The 27202-nt window shown below is 49.1% G+C and overlaps 2 protein-coding genes across 4 annotated transcripts in view; one reads left to right on the top strand and one right to left on the bottom strand.

The window, feature by feature from the left end:
- CLCNKB (chloride voltage-gated channel Kb) overlaps positions 1-20710 on the bottom strand; it is a 31516-nt gene extending 10806 nt beyond the window's left edge. The window contains exons 1-10 of one of the 3 annotated variants that reach the window (XM_083750213.1): positions 20638-20710; positions 20129-20298; positions 13224-13364; positions 10253-10381; positions 8801-8929; positions 6463-6602; positions 5182-5259; positions 3801-3879; positions 2138-2263; positions 261-345 (exon numbers count right to left, since the gene is read on the bottom strand). In XM_083750213.1, the coding sequence (XP_083606339.1) occupies positions 261-345; positions 2138-2263; positions 3801-3879; positions 5182-5259; positions 6463-6602; positions 8801-8929; positions 10253-10381; positions 13224-13338 (881 nt within the window). In that variant the 5' untranslated portion in view covers positions 13339-13364; positions 20129-20298; positions 20638-20710. Of the gene's footprint in view, positions 1-260; positions 346-2137; positions 2264-3800; positions 3880-5181; positions 5260-6462; positions 6603-8800; positions 8930-10252; positions 10382-13223; positions 13365-20104 lie in introns of all 3 variants that reach the window. The other 2 variants (XM_083750214.1, XM_083750212.1) reach the window with 2 other exon arrangements.
- Positions 20711-21014: 304 nt separating this feature from the next.
- Positions 21015-25714, top strand: HSPB7 (heat shock protein family B (small) member 7). Its single transcript, XM_083750388.1, has 3 exons — positions 21015-21360; positions 23071-23207; positions 25369-25714. Exons 1-3 carry the CDS (start codon positions 21282-21284, stop codon positions 25552-25554), a joined length of 402 nt encoding a protein of 133 aa, XP_083606514.1. The 5' UTR covers positions 21015-21281; the 3' UTR covers positions 25555-25714.
- The last annotated feature ends 1488 nt before the right edge of the window (positions 25715-27202 follow it).

Here is a 27202-nt window from a genome sequence, read left to right on the forward strand (position 1 = left end):
TACCTCCTTGCAAGGAGAGGAGGGAACTCTGTTGCAACAGAAAAATAAAAATCCCCCTTGCTTTCTGTGGATCTTGCCTCCATCCATTCATCTCTGACCGACCATTGACTTAGGGGACTCAGTCCCTTCAGGAGTTGGCCAGCAAAAGCCAACCCCCCCTAGTTTTCCCTATAACAGCACACTCCAGTTCCCAGAATTATTGAGGGGTTGCTTTAAATATATGGGGTGGACCTGACCCCAAAATCCCTCACCCATCTCACCCGAGGAACATAAAGAAGAATGTCTCTGGCAGGTCAAAGGGGAAGTCAATCTTAAAGCTGGTCTTGAAAAGAGCCATGATGGTCTCTGGGAAGGGAGAAAAAGAGAGGTGTTTTAAACACAAAACAGGGGTGCCCACAAAAATAGAAGCCCCCTTCCTCGTCTACCTGTGCCCCCCCCCACTTTCCTTCCACCCAAGACCCCCTTCCCTAATTTCTCACTTTCCCCTCTTCTCTCCCCCGTCTCGCTTAAGTCCCCCACCCCACCGATGGCCAACATTTGCAGAAGGCCATTTGCTTGGGGCCAAACCCCACTTTGCTCTTGCACAGCCAGGCAGGGGAACCAGCGAGCCACATTTTTTAGCACCCATCACCTGCTCACCGTGGCTGCTGAGGTTTGTCCCCAGAGAGCCTTCCTCCATCACCAACAACCAGGTCCAGGGTTTCCCAAACTGGGGTCTCCAGTTGTTTTTGGACTACCATTCCCATCATCCCTGACCACTGGTCCTGCTAGCTAGGGATGCTGGGAGTTGTAGTCCAAAATCAGACAAGTTTGGGAAACCCTGCTCTGGAAACATCTTCACGCAGCATTGGTGGTGGCTGGTAGGGCGGGAGGCAGGAAGCCCAGCAGTAGGTGGCGCCAGAGCCAACGACAGGGAAACTGCTCCTAGCCTTGCTCCTTCCATCCTTCTTTTTCGCCTCCCGGCTAGTTCTTCTTCAAGGGCAACATTGAGCCTAAGGAGGATTAGCTGTGGTTCCTGCATTGGGGGGGGGGGGTTGAACTAGATGACCCTTTGGGAAAGGGAGGCAGGCAGGCAGGCAGGTGGGCCTGGAGGGGTGAAGATTGAGATTGGTGGGGCAAAGCCCCCCTTTGCACACATAGACCATCCTCCCCTGCATGGGAAAAATGGTGAGGAAGGGAAGGGAAAGGGTTCCAGGGAGGAGGACACACCTAGCCTGTTTAACTAGGGTTGCCATATTCGCAAAAGTGAAAATCCGGACAAAAGTTGTTGAGCTTTTTTTCCTTTAGGGGTGGGGGGAATCAAACATTTTTGGGATTTTACAGGGTTTTTTAAAGTTAAAACAAACAAACATACTACTTGCCATACATTGGGGTTTCCCCAGACATTTTGCTGATTCTGCGAAAATCTGCCCAGACGCCATTTTCAAGCGTATGGCAGCCCTAGTTTCCCTTCCATTTTGCAGCAAGGGTTCGGCACTTCCAACAAGGTTGCCACAATTGCTCAGTCATCTCTTTCCAGGGCAGTTGTGGGCAGTTTAGAATATTAGTATACCTGAAGGAGCGTCTCCACCCCCATCGTTCTGCCCGGACGCTGAGGTCCAGCACTGAGGGCCTTCTGGCGATTCCCTCATTGCGAGAAGCAAAGCTACAGGGAACCAGGCAGAGGGCCTTCTCGGTGGTGGCACCCGCCCTGTGGAACGCCCTCCCTTCAGATGTGAAGGAAATAAGCAGCTATCTTCTCTTTAAAAGACATCTGAAGGCAGCCCTGTTTAGGGAAGTTTTTTAATATGCTGTGTTGTTTTTAACACTTAAATTGGGAGCCGCCCAGAGTGGCTGGGGAAACTCAGCCAGATGGGTGGGGTATAAATAAATTATTATTATTATTTCCACATGTGAGGCTTAAACTGCTGTCTCCCAGCAAACCCCCCCCCCATCAAATCTATTTCCAGCCCATGCAAGGTAAGAGCCTAAGATTGTGCTTAGCTAGCCAGAAAAAGCAGCAGCTGGGCAGAGATGTTTACTATGTGGATGAGCACACTGGCCAGGGCGCCCAACACTGCAGAGCAAACTGGAAGCAATAGTTTCTCTCCTCCCACCCGCTTTGCACTTCCCCGGCAACTCTGCTCAGCTTCCTCACCTTGTTCGCTGTTGAAGACGGCCAGCAGGCGAAACATGAAAGCCCCGCAAGTGGCTGAGAAGAATCCCCTCCAGTAGTCCCGGACGGCGAAATGGGAGGACACGACCTCGATGCTGAAGAGGACCCCTGGGAGGGACCAGATTAGGAGGAGAATGGGCAGGTGAAGAAAACAGGTAAGGCAGAGGTCGGCAACTGGCAGCCAATATGCCCCGACCAGAGGCGCACCTAGGCTCCCTTGTGCCTTGGCAAGGAGATGCATTGATGCCACAGAGCCTAGGACTTGCCGATCAGAAGGTCGGCAGTTCGAATCCCCGCAACGGGGTGAGCTCCCATTGCTCGGTCCCTGCTGCTGCCAACCTAGCAATTTGAAAGCACATCAAAGTGCAAGTAGATAAATAGGTAGCGCTCCGGCGGGAAGGTAAACGGCGTTTCCGTGCGCTGCTCTGGTTCGCCAGAAGCGGCTTAGTCCTGCTGGCCACATGACCCGGAAGCTGTACGCCGGCTCCCTCGGCCAATAAAGCGAGATGAGCGCCACAACCCCAGAGTCGGCCACGACTGGACCTAATGGTCAGGGGTCCCTTTACATATATATATATATAAAATAAATGTTCATGAATGCACCGATCAAACATGTACATCAATATATAAACCACATGTCTGAAACCCCACAGAAAGTCCTGAAACTATTTTGTCCCTCCCAAATTGACCTCAAACATTTCTCTGCAAGGTCGAAGGAAAATGGAAAAGCCTCCCCATTGTCTCCTCCTTCACAAATCCTGTCTTAAGAGTATGTCTGTATATGAATAGGGTGAGCCTGTGACCTGGCTCAGGAACTAAGTATTTATCATTACAAAAGACTGGCCAGGCTCCCCAGGGTATCCAATCAAGTGACCATTAACAGGTCTGCCAGCAGGAGATAAACAATGCACTCAGATTTCTGTTGTAGACTGCCCTTTCTGTGATATAGGTATGATGTATCTGGGGGGTGGTCTTGAGCTACACCCCTTCTGTGATGTATCTATGATGTTTCTGGGGGTGGTCTTGGACTCCAGGGCGGGCAATTAAAAATGTCTATATAAGGGCGGGCACACCTTTGTTCAGGGTCCTCCTCCTTTTCTGTGTGTGAGGGGAGCACCCTGTTGCAACAGATCAATAAAGATCAGGCTTACTAGCTGCTTTGCTTCTCAATATTCTCTGGTTGTCCTCTGTTATTTTCTCCGACTGATGGAGAAGCTACAAAGGACTCTATAAGGGGGCTTGTGTCCCCCATAAGGGAATAAGGGCAGATTTCTGTTTATTACAGTTTGCTGTTTGTTGCCTCCTGTGCTCTGCACTGACCTCCTGTGCTCTGCACTGACTCTGCATGGCCGTGACTGGATCCCTCGCTGCCCAGAGCTGTGGGGGGTCTCTTACCCATTTCAAACCAGAGTGGAGAGGTGTGGTTTTTGCAGGCCCCTCGCCAACACAGCCCCCTTCCCCCAATGACCACCGGTTTGCCGCTTTAGACATGAGCTGCTTGACAGCGCGACACAAAGCGTTTTCACCAAACACGCACAAACTCCAAGCTCTGTAAACTTTGCAAGCCACTTGCCAGCTAGGTTTACTGAATCTGACCCACGGGGGAGGGCAAAGCTTTGCTGGTCTGTGTGCTTGTTTCTCTTACCGCTGATGGGAGCCCCGAAGACAGTGGCCACTCCAACAGCCGCTCCAGCCACCAGCATCTCGTTCTGTTTGCTCTTATTCTAGGAGGAAGAGAGATCTGTTTGCTAAGTGCCTCTTGCATCTGCCTGAGAGCCAGCGCCGCTGAGCATGAATCCCCCCAGGGCTCCAGAATGGGTGCTGAGTGCTGCATTTGCCTTCCAAGCCAGCAGGAGCCACTCCAGTTTGACCCCTTTCCAGCTCTGTGCTCAGATTATTAAACTGAGCAAAGATTGGGGGAGACAATCCGTTCCTTCCGGTTCCTCTCCGTTTATCATTTCTCAACCTCTTAAATCCAGTTCTCATTTCAACATTAGTTAGTGATTTTTGAAAAATAAAATAAATGAGATCTGCAACATTCTAGTGCGAATGTTGTTCCTAGTTCCTGATAGACTCATCTTTGTGTGTGTGTGTGTGTGTGTGTGTGTGTGTGTGTGTGTGATTTTGCCTAATGTACACATTTTTTTTTTGCAAAGCCATTTCTCTTAATATAACACATTTGTGTATGTTGCTTTTCCCTAATGCATGCTCTTTATGTACACTTTGCCCTGGTTCTATGCATTTCTGTACACCTGACTCTGCCAAAGGTCCAAATTTCAGAGGATGGCTGCAATTTAGGTTTGCGTTGTTAGAATTCCTGCTCCATGATTGCAGTCATGGGATTTTTGTCTATCACATGACGGTATATGTTTTGACTCCACAGAGTGGGAAGTGACAGGATGCTTGTGTTACTGTGTTCCGTGAAGTGGGTCTATTGTCCTTTGTTCTTTTTCTCTTTGCTGTCTGTTGCTAGAGAGAGAGGGAGCCATGTTGCAGTGCTCCGTGTGTGTTTATATGTAAATAAAGTAGATTAGCCAAAATGCTGAGTTGCTGAGGCCTGTCACGCAAGTTGCGAAGACTCTGCGGATCCCTAAGTGTGCCGGTGTCAATTGGCATCGGTCGCTGTGATGTTCGGGCTGAAGAAAGCTCTTGAAGATCCCAAACGAAATATCAGGAGGGAGAGAACATGCCAGTTGGGCATGTGTCTTTACCAGGGTCCTACTTGAGTGTAGGACGAGCTCCTAACATGCGTATTGTTCTGGACTCACCTCTAACGTGAATGGACTCGAATTTCTCCTCTGTCTCCCCTGCCTCAAAAGCACCCACTGAAAATGTGGTGGGGTGGTTATTTTGTGGGGGCAGAAATCACCTCTTCAGCCACCCTGGTTGTGACTGTAGGAAGGTGTCAAGAGGGACAATGAATCTACATTTATCAATCTAGTGAAGTAATGCTTGGGCAGGCCCACTCCACCCCTTAGCCTTGGTGGGGGGTGGGGGTGGGGGGTGGCTGTCCCCTTGCTCCTTACCTCATATTCCCCAGAGACACTGGTCCGAATCTTCCCTAAGTAGGCAGCGATCATGCTGGATAGGTGAACGAAAGGCCCCTGGGGGAAGACAAGAGGAGGGCAGATTAGTAGAGGAAGGGATTCTACAATTATATAGGGATGCTTGGGCTGCGATTCCTACATTGCAGGAGATTGGTGAACCACCATCTGGTATGCAGGCTGAGACCCTACCTGCCTGCGAACTGTCTCATCAGAGTGGTGCATGCTCTGGTTATCTCCTGCTTGGACTATTGCAATGCGCTCTATGTGGGGCTACCTTTGAGAGGGACCCAAAAACTACAACTAATCCAGAATGCGGCAGCTAGACTGGTGAGTGGGAGCGGCTGCCGAGACCGTATAACACCGGTCCTGAAAGACCTACATTGGCTCCCAGAAAGTTCCCAAGCACAATTCAAAGTGTCAGTGTTAACCTTTAAAGCCCTAAACGGCCTCGCTCCAGTATACCTGAAGGAACGTCTCCATCCCTATCATTCAGCCCAGACACTGAGGTCCAGCTCTGAGGGCCTTCTGGCAGTTCCCTCACTGCGAGAAGTGAAGCTACAGGGAGCCAGGCAGAGGGCCTTCTTGGTAGTGACGCCCACCCTGTGGAACGCCCTACCTTCAGATGTCAAGGAAATAAACAACTAGTTGACTTTTAGAAGACATCTGAAGGCAGCCCTGTATAGAGAAGTTTTTAATGTTTGATGTTTTATCACATTTATTATTATTATTATTATTATTATTATTATTATTATTATTATTTTGGAAGCCACCCAGAGTGGCTAGGGAAACCCAACCAGATGGGTGGGATATAAATAATAATAATAATAATAATTACTATTATTATTATTGCAATCCCTTCCTACTTTACAATTTTATGATTCTGTAGGAATCCGGTGTATCTCCTGTAGAGGGTGGCATGATCCACTGACCGAAGTTTCTTGAGTGGACCTGGAGGCAAAGGTTGCAGGCCTCCAACTCGCCTCCTCTCCTTGCTCTAAAGCTGCTGGGGGGTGTGAGCCTCTTTGCAAACAGCCACAGGGTGTAAACCAGGCATCCCCAACCTTCGGCCCTCCAGATGTTTTGGACTACAATTCCCATCATCCCTGACCACTGGTCCTGTTAGCTAGGGATCATGGGAGTTGTAGGCCAAAACACCTGGAGGGCCGCAGGTTAAGGATGTCTGGTGTAAACGGTGAAGAAGAGCTCTGCAGCCTAGAGGCCATGGGTTGCTTCCCTTTGACCGACCAACGGGTCACTTACGACTTTCCCAAGGAAGATGGTGCTTCCGCATGCCAGGGTGCAGGTCAGGCCCACGACTTTGGCGCTAAAGTTCTCGATGGCCAGGTATTCTTCCAGGATGACCCCCGTCAGGATGATCTTGAGCTCAGGAATGCCGGAACCTGGAAGGAGCACACAGGGAGGAGGTTCCAGGTTGTTTTAGGACCTCCAGCCAGTCCAGGAAGATGTTCCTGGTGGCCTCCTGAGCAGGATCTGCCTCTTTTCTTTCTGCACTGGCCCCACCCAACAGCCTTCTCCCTGGCCCCCCTCACAGGAGGCCTGTTATGTATTCAGTGGCCTGTGTTTGCCTGAGCTTAAGTCTGGACTGAAGGGAGGCGGGTGGCGCTGTGGGTAAAACCTCAGTGCCTAGGGCTTGCCGATCATATGGTCGGCGGTTTGAATCCCCGCGGCGGGGTGAGCTCCTGTCTTTCGGTCCCAGCTCCTGCCCACCTAGCAGTTCGAAAGCACCCCTAAGTGCAAGTAGATAAATAGGTACTGCTTTATAGCGGGAAGGTAAACGGCGTTTCCGTGTGCTGCGCTGGTGCTGGCTTGCCAGAGCAGCTTCATCACGCTGGCCACGTGACCCGGAAGTGTCTCCGGACAGCACTGGCCCCCGGCCTCTTAAGTGAGATGGGCGCACAACCCTAGAGTCGGACACGACTGGCCCGTACGGGCAGGGGTACCTTTATCTTTACCTTAAGTCTGGACTGAGGATTCTGAGCTCCTGTGTTCTGATTCGATATACGTTGTCCAATCACAGAACATTTCATGATTTGGGCCTCTTCCATTGGCCCTTGAACCCTGAGTCGTGATTCGCAGTTTGGAAGTTTAGACAGCCAATCACGTTGGCAGTGGGAGTGGCCCAGGCTCTCAGGAATGTATATAAGCAGTTGCTTTTCCTCTGTTTCCCAGTTATGTGGTTCAATAAAGGTTCTTGCTGTTATCACTGTGTCTTGCCTCATGGGAACCCACCTTTAAGGCCTTTGCTGAGTTAGCCAATTAGTCCATCTAGCTCAGTTCTGTCTACACTGACTGGCAGCAGCTCTCCAGGGTCTCGGGCCCCACTTGGAGTTGCTGGGCATTGAACCCAGGGACCTTTGGCATGCAAAGCAGAATGTTGTTCTTATAAGCGGCATTCCTTGCGAGCTGAGTGAAGACCCTTCCTTTAAGATGCAGGAACTGAGGACCCTTGGCCTATTGAGCTCCGTCTTGTCTACACTGACTGGCAGAAGCTCTCTGGGTTTCAAGCAGGGAGCCTATCCCAGCCCTACCCGACGATGCTGCCAGGGCAGGGCTGGATTAACCATTAAGCAAAACAAGCATGTGCTTCGGGCATCGAGGGAAAGGGGCACCGCAGGAAATTTTCCACTGCCGGATTTTTAACATTAATGGCCACAAATTGCTCAGCTGAGCGTTCATTTTCTCAGCTAAAGTATATTATAAATCCCAACAGAACAACTATACAAACAAGGCATGCTGGATGCCTACTAAGTATAGTAGCAAATGTGTTACGTAAGATGTTTTGAAAATCTGATCAAAGATTTTGCAATTAAAAAAAGCAGAAGAATTTTTTTTCAAACACAAATAAAGTGGAAGTATCCAAAAACAAGCAGCATTTTCCATCTTACTGTAGGTTTTGTTTCTAAAAATGGAATTTTATTTTACTGTTTATTATTTATATTTTGAATTAGGTATATGCAGGGCAGTGCTTTTTTTCTAAAACATTTTTTAAAGGGTACTCTCATTTTGACTCAAGAAAGCCACCATTTTATAGGCCACCATCAGGGGTAGGAACAGAACTGACGATTCACCATGCTAGAGAAGAAACTAAAATTTTTAGTTTGTTCTCCTGTTAGATTCACAAAATGTTTGGGGGTATGCGTACCCCTGCGTCCCCCCTGAAAAAGCACTGTGCAGGGACACCAAAATCTATTAAGTGCTTAGGGTCTCTAAACCTCTTAACCTGGCCCTGTTCCAGGGGTTGAATCTGGGGGCTTCTGAATGCAAGGCTCTACCACTTGAGCCCTGACCCTTCCTGCACCCCAGGCCTCTACAAATGAATTGTGTTTACACTCCTTCCTAGCTGCATCAGGCTTCCTTTTGGAAGGAAAAGGAGGTGCAAATATGACAGTTAAGTCAGAAGTGGTGAGCAGGAGTACCTAATGTTCCTTCTCCTTCTCTTCCCTCTGCTGTTAAGTTGCCAGGGAATCAGGCAGGCAGGCAGGCTGTTGAGCTGTTGGTGGTTTGGGGCTGGGGCAGGCTCCACCCCTTGGCCGCCAGTGGCCGACCCCTGCTCCCACTCACCCACCCAAAGGCTCACCTGCAGAGTGTGGTGTGATGCTCTGTGCAAAGCCAGTCGAGAAAGCCGACAGCGCGACGGGGTATATGGTCCAGGAGAGGTACTTCAGCACCGGGTAATCCCCAATCTCTTGGTAAAGCCACATGTGGGCTAAAGAAACAGAAAGGAAATTCGACATGTCCTTCTGGACGCATCACCTAGCAGCTGGTTCAAACTGGGCAGCTTAACACAAGGATGGAGGAACCCATGGCTCTCCAAACGTAGTTGGATTCCAACTCCCCTCATCCCTAGTCACTGGCTGGGCTGCCTCAGCAATGGCTGGAGGACCACACAGGCCATTTAGTGCCCCTGACACTTGCCTTTACTGCCCCATCACTACTCTGCCTTCTTTTGGGGTTTTTTGGACTACAGTTCCCATCATCCCTGACCACTGGTCTTGCTATCTGGGGAAGATGGGAGTTGTAGTCCAAAAAACCCAACACCCACAACCCAGCTAGAGAACCAAAGTTGGGAAACACTTGTCTAAATGACTCTCAGGCTCCCTTCCAAATCTGTGTTTCCACAGATGGAAATCATATGTGGCACTCTGGATGTTGCTGGACTCCAACTCCCATCATTCCCCTGACCATCGGTCATCCGGGCTGCTGAGACTTCTGGGAGTTGGAGTCCAGCAGTGAACTGAAGGGCATCACACTATCTTCCTTCGCATTTCGCCCAGTCCTTTTAAAAGCTGTGCAAGAAGGTTAGCTTTGTGAATAGCTTCTGAGGGCGGCTTTGTTCTAAGGGCTTCGACGTCCCACAGTGTCGTTCTTATAAATGGCATTGCAAGTCAATAATTGCTGCTAATTGGGCCCAAAGGCAGAACAGAAGTCTTTTAAATGAATGAGCCCATTAAAGGGGATACATGCGGCGAGGCTACAATCCTTTCTGTAGGGGCTCTGATGGGAGAATATTAAACTAAGTACCCAACTAAGTCGGGGATTCTTTAGCATTGCGGCAGGCGGGCTAGACTAGATGACCCCTGGGTCCCTTCATCTCTGCAATTCTGTGGTTTTACTAAGGTTTACACTCACAATGAACCCATTGAAAAAAATGGACCAACGTTGGCAAAGTCTATTAATTTAAAAGGGGCAACCCAGCCAGATGAGTGGGATATAAATAATAAAATCATCATCATCATCATCATTTAGCCCAGTGTTTCCCAAACTTGGGTCTTCAGCTGTTTTTTCAGACTACAATTCCCATCATTCCTGGCCACTGGCCTTGCTAGCTAGGGATGATGGGAGTTGTAGTCCAAAAACAGCTGGAGACCCAAATTTGGGAAACACTGATCTAGAGCAAGCTGCTGCAATGCAAGAATCCAATTAAATAAATTTGATGAATAATAATTTAGCTCTCTGGTTCTCCTGGTTCCTCCTGCTGCCTTTCAGAGATTAGGGGCCTAAGGCTGAGCGGTCTGGGGGTGTCTGTTACCGTTGGCCATCCTGGAGACGGTGAAGTCCATGGCGAAGCTGACCAGGGCCATAATGACCCCCAGGGCGAAGAGGAAGTACCAGTCGTCCCCCACGCGGAAAAGTTGTCGCTTGACGAACTCCAGGCAGCCTGCAGGGGGCAGCAGAGGACCAGGGTGAGTCAGGTACATTGGCACCCATAATAAGAGACGCACAGCGGAGGTTTTTTTTTGGGGGGGGGCACCTACAGACCTTTCATTTGGCACACATTGGAATCCACCCCCCCAAATGCTGACATTCTTATATGCAAATTAAAAGACGCCTGCTTCTTGGGAGAAAAGCAATGACAAACCTAGACAGCATCTTAAAAAGCAGAGACATCACCTTGCCAACAAAGGTCCGTATAGTTAAAGCTATGGTTTTCCCCGTAGTGATGTACGGAAGTGAGAGCTGGACCATAAAGAAGGCTTATCGCCGAAGAATTGATGCTTTTGAATTATGGTGCTGGAGGAGACTCTTGAGAGTCCCATGGACTGCAAGAAGATCAAATCTATCCATTCTGAAGGAAATCAGCCCTGAGTGCTCACTGGAAGGACAGATCCTGAAGCTGAGGCTCCAATACTTTGGCCACCTCTTGAGAAGAGAAGACTCCCTGGAAAAGACCCTGATGTTGGGAAAGATGGAGGGCACAAGGAGAAGGGGACAACAGAGGACGAGATGGTGGGACAGTGTTTTTGAAGCTACTAACAGGAGTTTGACCAAACTGGGAGGCAGTGGAAGACAGGAGTCCCTGGCGTGCTCTGGTCCATGGTGTCACAAAGAAGCGGACACGACTAAACGACTAAACAACAACAATGCCCATGCTAGTGAGGAGTCACAGAATTGTAGCGTTGGAAGGTACCCCAGGGTCATCTAGTCCAATCCCCTGGGATGCAGGAATCTCAGCTAAAGCATCCTGACAGAAGGCCATCTAACCTCTGCTTATAAACCTCAAAGGAAGAGGAGAAAGTGGATAAGACTAAAATTCAAGGTCACCTGATTCAGCAGAGATTCCAGGCAGGCAAATCAAAAGGACATGTCTGCACTGTTGTGAAATGTAACTGACGGAACTCCCTGCCACAAGGTTCTGATTCAAATTGGCTTAAATAGGGAGAAGCTGACACCCACCCACGGAGGGAGACGAGTCTGTTACATCGCAGGGGGTTGGACTAGATGACCCTGGGGTCCCTTCCAAAGCCACAATTCTATGACTCCTCACTAGCATGGGCAGCCAGGATTTTTGATGGGGGGGGAGGGGAACCTCAGATTTGTATTGGTTTTCATTGATTTTTTTGGAGGGGGTAGCTGCGCCCATGCCTACGCTCATGCTCACTAGGCCTATATTTATAAACATTGGATCATATCATGACACACTTGGGGGGTAGGGCTTTGAGATGGGACAGCGACAACAGAAAAGAACACACAAAAAACCTCTTCCCACCCCCTTTCACCAGTGCGCGGGGAAGTTATCAAAGTTGTGCCTCGCAGGAAGGTTAAATCTATTGCGTCCTGAGATCTCAGATTCCTTTCTGAGCAATTTGGCACCAAATGGAATCAGCTTGGCTCTCAGTCTTGTGCCACTTGTGCTTGGGGGGGGAGGCGGGGGGGGGGGGAGAGACGCAGGAAAAACACAAAGTCCGGGACAAAGTCTCCTCCCCATTCCCCGCCGGCTGTATTTTGAAGCTGGCCAGACGCAGGAATGACCGGCCAGGGAGCGTGTGGGTCCATAGCTAAATCCCTCTCTGGGTCACCGCGTTGGAATCCCATTCCCACCTCCCAGTTTTCGAGACCGACAGAGCTCCGCCTTCATCAGATGGGACTGTTGTTTAGGGACCAACAAGCCCTGCCTACATGAAAGCAGATCGTGCATTTTCCATGACAGCGTTTTAGGCACATTGCCTCGCTTGCAAATTCGCTTGCAAATGCCCTTCTCTCTCAAAGGCAGGCAGGTTCTTCTTCTGCTTTGATTTCTCTCTCGCACTTGCTCGAAAACACTTATTGTTTATAAAATATATATATATTTATAACCGCTTGGCTGTTAAAAAAACAGCAACAGCAACCTCAAAGCAGTTTTGCAGAAAAGGAATAAAGCAATAAAATTACCAGTAGGGAAAATAACTATGATAATTCAAAACGTTCAGAAAGTTAAAATAGCAGTGGACTGCAAACAGATTAAGACGTTGGCTTTCTAATAAACATCTGGGCAGGCTTCCTTAAACAAAAATGTTTTAGCAAGGGGCCTGCCTGATGTCAATATGCAGGGAATTCTAAGTGCTGCCATAGAACACCAGTCTGAAAAGATCAACAGTACGTCAGCTCCCAGTACTTTCCGAGCACAATTCAAAGTTGTGGTGGTGCTGACCTTTAAAGCCCTAAATGGCCTCAGTCCTGTATACCTGAAGGAGCGTCTCTACCCCCATCGTTCAGCCTGGACACTGAGGTCCAGCGCCGAGGGCCTTCTGGTGGTTCCCTCACTGCAAGAAGGGAGGTTACAGGGAGCCAGGCAGAGGGCCTTCTTGGTGGTGGCGCCTGCCCTGTGGAACGCCCTCCCACCAGATGTCAAGGAAATAAACAACTTTTAGAAGGCACCTGAAGGCAGCCCTGTATAGGGAAGGTTTTAATGTTTGAAGTTTTACTGTGGTTTTTATAATTTGTTGGAAGCTCCCCAGAGTGAGCGGAGTTCCTGTATCATCATCATCATCATCATCATCATTATTATTATTATTGCCGTCTCCTCCATGAAGCTCTCTGATCCTCTTTTCAAGCGATCTAGGTTGGTGGTGGTCACTGTGTGAAAAAGGACTTTCTCTTATCTGCCTTGATTCTTTCTGCATTCCCACCAGCAGCTGAAGGTTTTGAGGACCAGCATGGATGCTGCACAGGGAACCTGTCTCTGGATAACCACCCGGGGGATCCTCTGACTCTTATAGATCCCTAGATCCCTTTTCCCTTACCTCTGATCTTCCTCCGTGTTTTTGGCCAAGGCTTCCAACTCTGCTCCAGCATCAGAATCCGCTCTTCTTCCTCCTCCCTTCCATCCTTCCTCTTCTGCTGACCTTCTGCATCCATCTGCTGATAGGGCTGGCAAGCACCCCCTGTTGAAAATGGGGAAGGTTTCCAGCGGGTGACTACATGGTGGGGCAGGGAGGAAAGGCTGAAGACCAAATTTGCTGCACCATTCCTCCCAACTCTGTGGGAGCTGTGATCCTGTGGGCAAGTTGGTGCAACTCTGTGGGGCTTTGTGCTGCTGAATTCACTGAGCAAGCAACTCTGCACCCTTCCCCTAAATCCATCCTTGGCCCTCTTCCGGCTCATTCAAGTAAACTCAGCCCCACATTGCCATGGAATGTGCGAAGCAGGAGGGAAAGGGTGCCTCTAGGCATGCACAGAGTCTTTTCTCTACACAACCGAGTTCTGAGTACTCCACTAGCACCTGGAGTTACGGGCCACAACTTCGGTCTAACATAAAACAGGCCGATCCAGGTAGCCCCCCTGCATAATTTTAAGTGTAAACATGAAATATTCTGAACTTCCTGAGGCTGCAATCCTGTGCACACTTAAGCTCAGAGTAAACCCTGCAAAGCAGACCTTCCTGCTTGGGAAAGGGTTGGGCTGCCAAATTACTCAAAAATTCAGAAAGTCAAAGGCCCCCCCCCACCTCCCACAGGGTTTATTTCTAAGAGAAAATGCTAGCAATTTACATCTCCTTCTCCTCTTTCAGCCTCAAGTAGGAATTCATGGCAACGGCTGCTGTTTCTTCTTGAAAACCACCAAACTGGAAAGAACCACAACAAAACATCCTGAGCAACCCTTGTCGTTTCAGCTACAGGAGCAACCAAGAGTCTTCTCTGAAGACCCCCTTGCAGGGGGTTTTCTGCAAGAGACTCCCACAGCTCTGCCCTAGGCTGAATTACACAAGAGTAAGACCTGCTATGTTTAATGGGCTGAATCCCAGGTAAGTGCACAAGTCACAGGTGGCTGCCTGAGTTAACAAGCTACAACCCTAGAGCGTGCAAAAGACTTACCGTACCCTGCCTCTCTGGTGGAAAGGTCCTGGTGTGTCCTCTCTGGGATCTTGTCTCTCTGCACCTGCGCTAGCCAGAGAACACACCTGTCTCCCTCCCTCCCCACCACACCCCTCTCTCTGACCTCTAACCATCTGCAGGTGATTTGGGACCTTGCAGAAAGTGCCCTTCAGGGATCCAGACAGACCTGAGCTGGAAGGAACTGGCCTGGCAGCAACTCAGGAGCAAGGAAAAGGGCTGCGAGGGAAGAGCAGTTTGCCTGCGCTGGGATCCAGCACTCCTACACCACAAGGGTGTCGACTGAGCCAGATTCAAGGGCCAGCATCTGATTTGAGTTGCAGGAGCTCATCTGCGGAGTACATGCCTGCCTTCCAGTTCCCCAAAGTACGCGTCACACTCTTGCGTGACCAAAAGACAGAGCCAAGGGCAGTGGGGCTGTGTGGGCAGGGCCTCACTGTGCCTCAGTGCTTTCCTTTCTCCTCTGTAAGCGTCATAAATAAGGTGGGATGGTGGCGACAGATTCAGTTTTATTTGTGTTTCAGCGAGAAACTGCCTCTCTGCACTTCTCTGAACTTCATGATATAATTCCCCAGCCAAACAATGGCAGTGCATTGGTTTGGGGGAAAGGGGCATTAGTGAAAACAACATACGAAAGCACATCATTTGCACAGTGCATAGTTAACCTATGGAACTCCCTCCCACAGGAAGCAGTGGTAGTCACCGACATGGAGGACTTTGAAAGAGGATTAGACAAATTCATGGCTGCAAGTCGCAATGGCTATGCTCTCCACTGTTGGAAACAGGATACCCTTGAAAGTCAGTTGGTGGGCAGCACAAAGGGAAGAGTGCTGCTGCTGCTCTGCTCAGGTCCTGCTTGTGGGGCTGGACTCGATGACCCTTGGGTTCCCTTCCAGCTCTACAACTCTTATGATTCTGTTATACCCTTTGGGGCATTTGGCTGGCCACTGCAAGGAACAGAGAGAGGAGCTGGACTAGATGGGACTTGCTTTTGCCAGCTCCGGATGGGACAATACTTGTGTCCTTAAAAAAATGCCCCCTCATCACCAACTCTGTAACTGGGGGTGGCACTGGGGGTATGGTTGAATGATATGATACAATACAATAATCTTTAAAACCAAAATCGCATTTGGATAGAAACTGTTTCTCAGGCGGCTAGTCCTAGTCTTTATAACCCTGTACCTTCTTTCAGAAGGCAGAAGCTGAAAGAGATCATTTCCGGGGTGCACACTATCCTACAGCTTTCTTATGGCACCTGGAAGCATAGATTTGATCCAAGGTGGGAAGAGTGCACCCAATTATTCTCTCCGCATTCTTTACAACCCTGGACAGCATTGTTTTTTCCCTGGCCGTGCAGCTCCCAAACCACACACAGACCATAAATTAATACACTCTCCGCAGTACAATGGTAAAATGCCATCAACAGGTCCTTTAAGAGATTGTTTTTCCGGAGGATTCTCACAAAATATAACCTCTGCTGTGCTCTCTTCATCAGGTCTTTGCTGTTTTCTCCCCAGGTTAGGTCATCTCTCAACTCCATTCCCAGAAATTGAAACACTGAGACCTGTTCCACGCACTTCCCCTCAATAATGGGTGAGGGGGCAGAGACGACATACTCCTGAACCGCTTGTTGCAGGATGGAAAATGCCCCCATCACTCAGTGCCTCCTTGTTAAGGGCCGTGCTGGGTTGCTGAGCTGAATGGTCCCCATTGTGTACCTGGCAGAGAGGCAAGCTCCCTCTGCTCTGCCCAGAGACATAAGAACATCAGGAGAGGCAGCTGGATCAGGCCCAGGGCCCTTGTAGTTCAGCCTGTTGCTTTCAGTCCCCGTGGCCAACCAGATACCCCCCAAGGGCAGTCTGCAAGCAGGGCCCGAGTGCAAGAGAGCAGCCCCCCCCCCCCGAGTCTCCTGGAAATGGGGCAGGGAGAGAGAGAGGCTGCAGGCAGAAAAAAACACCCCTTTTACTGGGAAATGTGAGCCCCATCTTTTCTCAAGCATTGGGGGGGAACTGTGTCAGATGGCTGACCCCAGGGTGTTCCATCTTTAAGTGTGGCAGCAGCGTCCACACTTTGGAACTCCCTGCCTATTGATGTCAGGTGCCTTCAAGGTGTTGACATGGTTTTAATCAGTTGGTTTAAATTTTCCCCACATTTTAAATAGCTGCTGATAATTTGCTTTTATTTTTGCAAATCAGAGTATATACGTTTTATGAAACAAAATACAGGGGGGCAGCGTAGGAGCCAACTCCTGGGGCCAAGGTACCATCACCCCCCCCAATAATTTTTTGAGGGGACTGTCCCCCCCCCCAAGTTGATGTGTATTGCCATTCAAATGGTGTGCATGTGTGATCGATTGTGCAGGGTTTATTGTTTTGCGTACATTCAGTTGTAAGGTAAAACATATGTGAAGGGACTTGACAGGAAGTCAAAACTGAAAAAAAGATTTTGTAAGATAAAAGGGGGGGGAAATATTTATTTTCATTATTAGCATTAATGAAATTAATGAGTGTGTGTGTGTGTGTGTGTGTGTGCGGGTGGGTGTTTTGTATGAAATGTGTGGGAGGAAATAAGACGGTAAATAACAAATAACAAATAAACAAAATATTGATGCATGTCATTTTTATTTCTCAATAATATTTTGTGGTAGTATGGTTGTAATGCTTTTTGTAACATAAAATCATTTAATAAAAATTATATAAAGGATATTATAGAATTATATATAAAGGATTATGCGGGGCGGGACTTACGGTACCTCCCCCAATGTTTTATTCTAGTTGGCATCCGAACCCAAATATGCCCCCAGTAGGTAACGCGTGAATGACTTCCGTGCCTCCGCGCCACCCGGAGGAGGCAGGCTCCTGGCTTAAGGGCGAGCTTCTCCTGCGGGAAGCAGCGGAGGGCGATCGGCGTGACATTGGCAGGTGTCCCTGGCAAGAGAGCGCGAGCAAAGGGTGACTAAGGCTTGAGCCGGGACGGTGACCAAGCAAGCCGGATTTAGCTCTGATCCAGCCCCTTCTCCTCCTCCTCCGAGCCGCCTGTGAAATGCCTCCCGCCTGCCTCATCTCACCGCTCCCAGCGCGCAACCGAGGCACATTCCGGGCGGCCGGGTGCGCGCAAGCGCCCCGGGGTGGGTTGGCCCGGGATCCCTCCGAGCGAGCTAGAAAGGGAACCTTAAATGGGCGAAGGATGCAAGGGGGGGGGTCAGGCACTGCCTCCCCCAATGCTTACGGCGTCCCCTTTCATCCCCGCCCCCCAGGGCTGCAAAGCAGGCAGGAGTTGTACAGGTGAGGCTTTGCGCATTGCCGCTTCCCCTGTTGGATTCCAGCCTGAGCCTCGCAACTGTTTGGAAATAGCTTCTTTCAGGACGCAAGATGCAAATCAAACAGGTTTCCTTTGGGCTTGTTTGAAGAAGGTCATGCTTGATTTAGCTGTCCCTCCCCCCTTACTGAGGGATGTGGGTGATGCTGTGGTCTAAACCACTGAGCCTCTTGGGCTTGCCGATCAGAAGGTCGGTGGTTCGAATCCCCGCGACGGGGTGAGCTCCCGTTGCTCGGTCCCAGCTCCTGCCAACCTAGCAGTTCGAAAACACGTCAAAGTGCAAGTAGATAAATGGATACAGCTCCGGCGGGAAGGTAAACGGCGTTTCCGTGCGCTGCTCTGGTTTGCCAGAAGCGGCTTAGTCATGCTGACCACATGACCCGGAAGCTGTACGCCAGCTCCCTCGGCCAGTAAAGCGAGATGAGCACCGCAATCCCAGAGCCGTCTGTGACTGGACTTAACGGTCAGGGGTCCTTTAGCTCTTTTTACCCCCCTTACTGAACGATGGTCAGGGCCATCTTACCCATAGGTGCTAGGGGTGCGGGGAACCCGGATGCTGGGCTCTCAGGGGCACCAGGCTGAGAGTCCAGGGCCTGAGAGTTGAGTCCGGGGAAGAGCTGGCCCATCGGTCAGAGCGCCGCAGTGGGTTCTTCTGCTGTGGGTGGCTCTGCGCCACAAGTTCAGGGGCGACCGAGCCAGCAAGACGCTGAGGTCAGCTGACTCCGTCCTCCTGTACGCCTTGGTCTAGGCAACGGGGGGGGGGGGCACCGGGTGGATCTTTGCACCCCGGTGCTGCATATGCTTAAGACAGCCCTGACTATGGTATATATAATATTATACATTTTTCATCTTTGTGCTTCCACCAAGTCAAGCAAAAGCAGCAGGCACAAAATTTACATGGCTTTTATTTGGAACAAGAGGGAGACAGATTAAAACTGCAGAGTTTTGAAAAACTAAAAAATAGAGTGCGAGATTGGCTTCATTATTACCAGATAATGGAGGCATATAATTTGGACAAAAAAATTGGCTTCCAGGTGGAAAAATCAAAATTGGAAACAGAACTGCTAGATCCCAAAATTAAGAACTTGTCAAGAATGTATAACTTGCTGCTGAAATGGAACACTCAGGATGAAACGGTGAAATCTGCTATGATTAAATGGGCACAAGATGTTGGACATAACATTATGATGGCTGACTGGGAACAGTTATGGACCACAGGTATGAAGTTCACGGCATGTAATGCCTTAAGAGAGAATATAATGAAAATGATCTACAGGTGGTACATGACACCAGTCAAGCTGGCAAAAATTTATCATTTGCCCGATAATAAATGTTGGAAACGCTAAGAAACTGAAGGTACATTCTTTCACCTTTGGTGGACATGCCCAAGGATTAAGACTTTCTGGGAGATGATCTATAATGAAATGAAAAAGGTATTTAAATATACCTTTCTGAAGAAACCAGAGGCCTTTCTCCTGGGCATGGTCGGCCAATTGGTGCCAAAGAAGGATAGAATTTTCTTTATGTAAGCTACAACAGCAGCTAGAATACTTATTGCAAAGTACTGGAAGACACAAGATCTACCCACCCGGGAAGAATGGCAGATGAAGGTGATGGACTACATGGAACTGGCGGAAATGACTGGCAGAATCCGAGACCAGGGAGAAGAGTCAGTGGAGGAAGATTGGAAGAAATTTAAAGACTATTTACAGAAACATTGTAAAATTAATGAATGTTAGAAGGATGTTGGAATGAAGTTATGTGGTTTTAGCAGAAATGTTATAAAGGATTAGGAAAAAAACAGACTGTTAATTGGTGAAAGGAGGGAAAGTAAAGTTACATTAATATTAAGATAAATTACAGGACAAAAATTGGAAAAGATGGGAAGGATTTGCTGAAATAGCTAACCGAACTAGAATACAAAAAAGGGAGGTGTGAGGAGGTCAAGGAAACAAGCTAATGAAAGATAGGTTATGGGAAGATTCGCTGTGTTTTTTAATGGATTTTATTTTTCTGTTTTCTTCTTTTTCTTTTTTCCCCCTTATTGTGATGTGTTGTTTTGTTTTTGTTTAGTATGGTGTTTTTACTTTTTCTTTTTGTAAGCTTTAAAACTTTAATAAATATTATTTAAAAAAGCAACAACAAAATTTACATGGCTTTTAAAGTGGTTTAGAGGGAGGAAAAGGGCTGCTAGTTGCAATGACTATGCCTTAAGTGGAGCTAGTAAATGTTTATGAATCCCGTTGCAGGGAACAGCAGAAAGGGAGAATTGTTGCGCCCAGGGCCCCGTTTAGGAAGAGACATCTGGTTGGCCAGTGTCAAGGCAGGATGCTGGAACCGGCGGTGGTCCTTTATTTATTTATTAAAATATTTGTATATTGCTGTATCGTAAATATCTATCTATCTATCAAAGCAGTTTACAGCAGTAAAAATATAAACCATATTAAAAAGTTTAAAAAAGGACATCATTGAACCATTTTGGAAGGATGTCTTCTTACCTGACGGAATAGGAGGAATTTAAACGTTGGCACAAGAAGGCACATCCTGCTGAATCTCCAGTGGCGGAGAGTTCCATCAGCGGGGCTGATGTTTCTCATAATCGTCAAGTGAGCCTTGCCAACTCCAGGAATGACCAGCGACACTCCCGTCAGTGACTCCCGTGACCGAGCTAGGATATGACAAGGAACTGATCGATTTCAGTGGGCCAGACCCAGATCTACTGTGCCCATTTCTGGAGACCACCATTTAAAAAGGATATTGACAAACTAAAAGGCGTGCAGAGGAGGGTGACCAAGATGATGAAGGAGATTCCGACTAAACATAAGGAAGACATTTCTGACAGCAAGAGCTGTTCGACACCCTTGGGAGGTGCTGGACTCTCCTTCCTTGGAAATTTTAAGGCAGAGGTTGGGTGGCCATCTGTCAGGGATTCTTTAGCTGAGATTCCTGCACTGCAGGGAGTTGGACTAGATGACCCTTGCGGGTCCCCTTTTATCTCTACAATTACATGATTTTGTGGTCAGCTGTCTGTGGGGCTCTCCGGACGTCCTGTCCCCAAGGTCTTGATCTGCCAGCCCAGAGAATCGTCCTTTTAGGATCTGCTTTTGTTGCCTCCTGTCACACAAACTCACCCTCCCCGCCCCACCCCAATCCCTTGCCAGACTCACATGCCCACTCATGCGCCTTTTTTTGGAAGGCAGGGCTAATCGCCGGGGGGGGGGGAGCTGTTATTATCCAGGCCGGCAGGAATGCTAGTCATGACGCTCCCCCACCTTGTTTGTTTGGAGCCCGTGTCCCACCGGGGAAACTTTCCAGCGGGATGGTCGGAGGGAGTCATGATGCTAGAGTGCCTAAATTTAGAGACTTTGACAAGAGGCCTGGAAGTCAGCCCAGAGGCTCGGAGCGCCTTTATATGCGCTGCAGCTGTGGCTGAATACCTCACGAGCACCCAAGAGTGACTCAGAGCAGAGCAGAAAGGGCTGAACAGGGAAGGGAATTGCTCTCTCCTCGCCCACCCAACTTGGGTGCCTCCAGACTCCTTGGGCAGCTTGAATTAGGGCGCCTCCTTTTCTTTCTCCCGGATAAGCCCCTTCGGAGAGGTCGAAGCCACTGTTGGGGGTACAGCTCTTTCCTCAAGCAAGGCTCACTGCCATGGAGAAGGCGCACGGGATATTCGGCGACAATTTTGGGGGCTTCCTGAGGCCACGCAGCGAGCCCCTGGGCTTCTCAGGCAAGGCGGCTGTGGGAACGGGGCGTGTGTGTTTGTGTACCTGGGTGTGATTCTGTCCACACCATACCTTTAAAGTGCATGGCTTCCCTCAAAGCAGCCTGGGAACTGTAGTTTGTTGAGGGCAGCGCTGTGGTGGGTAAACTACGTTTCCTGGGATTCTTTGGGAGGGAAGCCAAGACTGTTAAAAGTGGTGATGTGAAGGTGGATGTGGCTTCTAAGGCAAATTTGCTCCCACATTCTCACGCCTTGAACAGCAACAGAGCCAACCAAAAATATATTAGGAGATTCAGCACTAAAATGCTGGCGATTTTCTACAGTGACTTTATTTATAAAAAGAATCTGCAAACTAATGTGGAGCACTGAACTTCCAAAGGGGTAAATGATAAACTGGAAGAATCCAAAGATGCAGATCATTCCATCCTTAACCCAATTGGACCTTCAGGTTGGACGTGGCTCCCCAGGACAGAAGAAGCTCCCTTGTGAAGTCTCTCAGACTACTGCTTCCTCCTTCCTCCACCTCTGAGGCGCTGCCCAAGGTCTCAGGCAGAGGTCATTTGGCTGTAGATTGGACCTGAGACCACAGGAAGTTGCATTCAGCTGAGTCCAGCCACTGTTCCATCCTGCTCAGTATCGACTCCTTCCCAGCCCTGCTTGGAGATGCCGTCGTGGGAAACTGAACCTGGGGCGTTCTGCAGACAAAGCATATGCTCTAACCACTGAGCAACCACTGCCCTTCCCTTCTTCAGACAGGAACAGGCCTGAAACAATGATGGGGGAGGGAGGGCAGCTGGGGCAGACATCTGCTGATTTTCTTACTGATGCTCCACTCTGGGGCTCTTTTCTGTGGCCCAAGGTGGTGTGATAGTATCTGGCACTCTGGACCTGGTCAGTGTAGTGTTGCCCAGCCTCCTGTTCTCACAGCGGCTGACCAGAAGCCCCCACCCCATGGGAAACCAGAGCATCTCGACCTCTGTGAGTGTAGAGCATTGCCAATGTGGACGGTAAACAGGATTCACTTTGTTGTCCTCCAGAATTTGTCCAATTCTCTTTTAAAGCCATCCAAATTGTTCAGCATTGCTGCTTCCTGCGGGAGGGAGTTCCACAGTTTAACTGTTGTCACTGGGTTTCCTTTACGCTGTCCTGAATCCTCTAAACTGGCTCTCTCACTATATATATATATCTATATACACTTTTTTTGTTTTTAACATATTAATTAGCATTCATACAACTTTTAACATATTAATTAGCATTCAAGAACTTCAATCTTACACAATATTTTTTTTTTTTTGGACTTCCGTCAACACCTCTGATGGTTTTCCGTTCTTATCACTTATTATGCATTTCTTAATTTCATATTACCTTTAATTATCTTTAACTAATAATTCTCCTCATGATCTTTTTTGCAATATTTCAAATAATTCGCCGTACAAAACTTCTTGCAAACCTACTAACGTAATCTGTTCATCACAATTACTTTTCAAATAATCCGTAAATTTACTCCAGTCTCTGGTCCCGAAGGTTTCGAATCCTTCCTGTTAGTTTATCTAATTTTGCATAGTCCATCAATTTCAACCTCCATTCTTCTTTCATCGGTAATTCTTCTTGCTTCCAGTTTTGGGCCAATGCTCTGAACCCTTCCGTGGCCCAGAGAACAGATCCTTGTGTTGAGGGATCTGGGGTTCACATCAACCTTGTCCCACTTTTTCACAGCGGGCCGTGCTGGAGGGATGGGGAACATCAAGACCTTAGGGGACACGTACCAGTTTGCAGTGGACGTCAGCGACTTCTCCCCCGAAGACATCATCATCACAACGTCGAAAAACCAGATTGAAGTCCATGCAGAGAAGGTGAGAGGCCGCTCCGAGTCCTCCCCCTCTTCCTCTTAGATCCAGCGGGAAATAGCTTTTAAGGGAGCTCTGGACTACAACTTCCATGAGCCACAGAGGTGTGGTGCTGGGGCTGATGGGAACTGTAGTCCAAAGGATCTGGGGAAGGAAGGGTGGACCACAGGGGTGCCCAGCTCTCCTCCAGACCAACCGTTCTGCCTTCTTAGGGCAAAATCTATTCCCAAAGTACCTCTGAGTGTGGGGCTGGGGAAAACACCGTAACTTTAATGTGCATAGGTAAAGGTAAAGGGACCCCTGACCATTAGGTCCAGTCGTGGGCGACTCTGGGCTCATCTCACTTTATTGGCCAAGGGAGCCGGTGTACAGCTTCTGGGTCATGTGGCTAGCATGACTAAGCTGCTTCTGGCAAACCAGAGCAGCGCACGGAAACGCCGTTTACCTTCCCGCCAGAGTGGTACCTATTTATCTACTTGCACTTTGAGGTGCTTTCGAACTGCTAGGTTGGCAGGAGCAGGGACCGAGCAACGGGGGCTCACCCCGTCGCGGGGATTCGAACCGCCGACCTTCTAATCAGTAAGTCCTAGGCTCTGTGGTTTAACCCACAGCGCCACCCGCTTCCCTTTTTTAAAGAGCATAGCTTCCCCCAAAGGATTAAGGGAACTGTAGTTGGGAATTAAGAGGGTACTGCAAGATACATTCAGCATCCTGCTCTCACGGTGGCCAATCGGAAACCTGAGGGGCAAACTATGGTTCACATAATTCTTGGGAAAGTGCTTGAAAAGTGCTTTCAGCCTGAAATGAGATGGGGTTAAGCAGTGCCCTTTTTGCAGAGGTCTGGATGTCGCTGGCATAAGAAAGGGAACCCAGGATGCTGCCAGGGAGTGTGGGGGGGGGGCGCCTCCTGGACTTTCTCTCCCTGTCTGCCTGGCATCCTTCCCCAGTGACAAATCCTCTCTGCCTTTGCTGGGGACACAGTGCTCTCTCCTCCTGCCACTCCTCCGGGGCGGGAACGCAATGTTCCAGACAGTAGGCATGGTGACAGAAGCACTGAACCATCTTCCTGGCTCTCTGGCTGCCTTGAAAATCCTGGAGGGATTTTGGGAGGAAGGCATGAGCTTTGTGGGCCAGGAAATGGGTACACCTGTTCTGGTTTGCGTTCCCAAGGGGGGCTGACGGGAGAAGGGGCAACTTGGAGAGCTTGGAGTTGGGAAGTGAGGCTGTTGGGAAGTGAGGATGAGTTGGCCCCATTGTACAGACCAGGCAACTGAGGCAGGGAGGTGTGGTTTCTATCAGGGACACCTACATACCACAAGGATCACAGCATAGCAAGAGCTGAAAAGTGGACAGACTCCAGCCAGGCTGCGTATACGTCATGCCTTTAAAAACACATGACTTTCCTGCAAAGAATCCCGAGAACTGTAGTTCACCCAATACAGATCACCCTTAACAAACTACAGTTCCCAGGATTATTGGGGGGGGGGGGAGTTGAGCAATGAAACTCCTGAACTTCAGTTAGTCACATCCTTTAATGTCAATGGGCTTACTCTGAGTAAGGCTAGCAATGAATACCACCCAGTGTCCCCTTTCCAGGTCCAGATTGACTGAGCTTCTGCACGGAGGCTGCATCCCCTGCCCTCTGCCCATGCTCTAGAGCCCACCCCATCCCCCCCTGGGGAGACTCCTTGCCCTCCCCTATACACCACGGCAACCCTTCTCTGTGGTCACGGCCCTAAACTGATTGACTGAACTATTTATAGGCAGATGGATTGAACTATTTATAGGCAGCTCATGGATGCTTTAGCCGAGATTCCTGCATTGCAGGGGGTTGGACTAGATGACCCCCGGGTCCCTTCCAACTCTATGATTCCATAGAAATGCAGGAAGGTGGTATACACCACCAAAAAAAAATCACAATAAAATAAATGAAAGCATCAATAAATACTGGTTGGTAGAAATCACAGTGACAAAGTCCTGCCTGAGCAGTAACACTTTTTTGGGGAGACATCTAAAAGACAGCAGTGACGATTCCTGTGGCAGGGAGTTTCACAGGGCCTGCTGTGCTAAAGGCTGACCCATCCTCAGAGGGAAAAGGGAGGCAGACTAAACATCCCCAGTCCAGGCCCCCGCTGACTCCTCTCTCCTCTCTCTTTGCCCCGCTCAGCTGGCAGCGGACGGGACCATCATAAACACCTTCACCCACAAATGCCAGCTGCCTGAGGATGTGGACCCCACTTCCGTCACTTCTGCCCTGGGCGGAGACGGCTCTCTGACCATCAAGGCTCAAAAGCGCCCCGGCAAGCACATCGAGCACGTCCAACAGACCTTCCGGACTGAAATCAAAATCTGAGCATCCCCCATCGCTCCATAGCAACTGGGGGACGGCCTGGGGGTGAGCGGGGGGTTGGTTGGTTTCGGAAGGTGAGCGAAGGGGTTGGGCTCACCACTCCCCCTCCTTTGTATATAATAGATTGCCTTTGGTTTGTTATAAATTATTGGGGATACCGGTAGCTGGTGTGACATCTGCTTTTTCTCTTGTGGGCGACTGTTTCTTTTCAGATAATTTTTTTCCCCAAAGGGAAGGGGAGTCATCACATTCATCTCTGCATGTGTGGGAATCCTGGGGTACAGTTCCGGTTGCTTCGCCTCAAAGAGGATATTGCTGTAGCATTCGGGGGTTTTATAGTTTAAGGAAAAGGTGAGTGAAAAAGGGAAATGCTAGAAGTCTACAAAATTATGCATAGCATGGGGGAAGCTTGATAGGGAGTAGTTTTTCCTCCCTCTCTCATAACGCTAGAACTCGTGGTTGGGAGATTCAGGACAGATAAGAGAAAGCAGGATTGAACGGTGGAACTCACCGCCACAGGATGTAGCGACGGTCACCAACGTGGATGGCTTTAAAAGGGGGTTAGAAAATCCGTGGAGGGAAAGGGCTGTAGTAGCTCAACGGCAGGACACCTGCTGGGCATGCAGAAGGCCCCAGGTTCAGTCCCTGGCAGCATCTCCAGGCAAGGCTGGGAGAGAGTCCCGCTGCCAGTCAGTGCAGACACCGCTGAGCTAGATCAGCGAAGGATTCAGGGCAGTGCAGGCAGTTCCACTGCACAGGGCACTGAGCAGGTACAAAATAAGAAAACCCAGAATTGAGAAGTTCCATGGGGGCGGGAGACCAAACTTTGGCCATGCATAGGATGTCATATTATGCAAGATTATTAAAGTCCATTGTTGGCTAGGTAGACACCATGCATGGCAAAGGACAAAGGAGCTTCCTCTGTTCTAGCAACTCCTAGGCATCATATCAGTACGTAAGTACGCTCCCAGTACGTTTCCGAGCACAATTCAAAGTGTTGGTGCTGACCTTTAAAGCCCTAAACGGCCTTGGTCCAGTATACCTGAAGGAGCGTTCTCCACCCCCATCGTTCTGCCCGGACACTGAGGTCCAGCGCCGAGGGCCTTCTGGCCGTTCCCTCATTGCGAGAAGCAAAGCTACAGGGAACCAGGCAGAGGGCCTTCTTGGGAGTGGCACCCGCCCTGAGGAACGCCCTTCCAGCAGATGTCAAAGTGATAAACAACTACCTGACATTCAGAAGACATCTTAAGGCAGCCCTGTTCAGGGAAGTTTTTAAAGTGTGATATTTTAGTGTATTTTTGGTTTCTATGGAAGCTGCCCAGAGTGGCTGGGGAGGCCCAGCCAGATGGGCGGGGTATAAATAATAAATTATTATTATTATTATTATTATTATTATTATTATTATTATTATTATCAATGTTCTGCCTTCAAGCATCATGCCTTCGAGGTCCAGTTGCTGGGAAATCCCAAGCAAAGGGGGTGCTTATTATTATTATTATTATTATTATTATTATTATTATTATTTTAGCTAGTAAGCCTTATCTTTATTAAACTGTTGCAACAGAGTCCTCACTCCTCCCATGCAGGGAGGGAGAGAGGCACCCAGGACAGTGGTGTGCAAGGTCTTATATAGACTTTTGAAATTGCCTCC

Source organism: Podarcis gaigeae, assembly GCF_964106915.1.
Source record: "Podarcis gaigeae genome assembly, chromosome: 8".
Lineage (NCBI taxonomy): Eukaryota > Metazoa > Chordata > Lepidosauria > Squamata > Lacertidae > Podarcis > Podarcis gaigeae.

Bases quoted from the DNA above. Each gene is read 5' to 3' on its own strand.
- HSPB7 (XM_083750388.1), top strand. From the start codon at position 21,282: ATGGAGAAGGCGCACGGGATATTCGGCGACAATTTTGGGGGCTTCCTG. The intron at 21,361-23,070 runs GCAAGGCGGCTG...ACTTTTTCACAG, and splicing joins CGAGCCCCTGGGCTTCTCAG to CGGGCCGTGCTGGAGGGATG. The intron at 23,208-25,368 runs GTGAGAGGCCGC...TGCCCCGCTCAG, and splicing joins TTGAAGTCCATGCAGAGAAG to CTGGCAGCGGACGGGACCAT.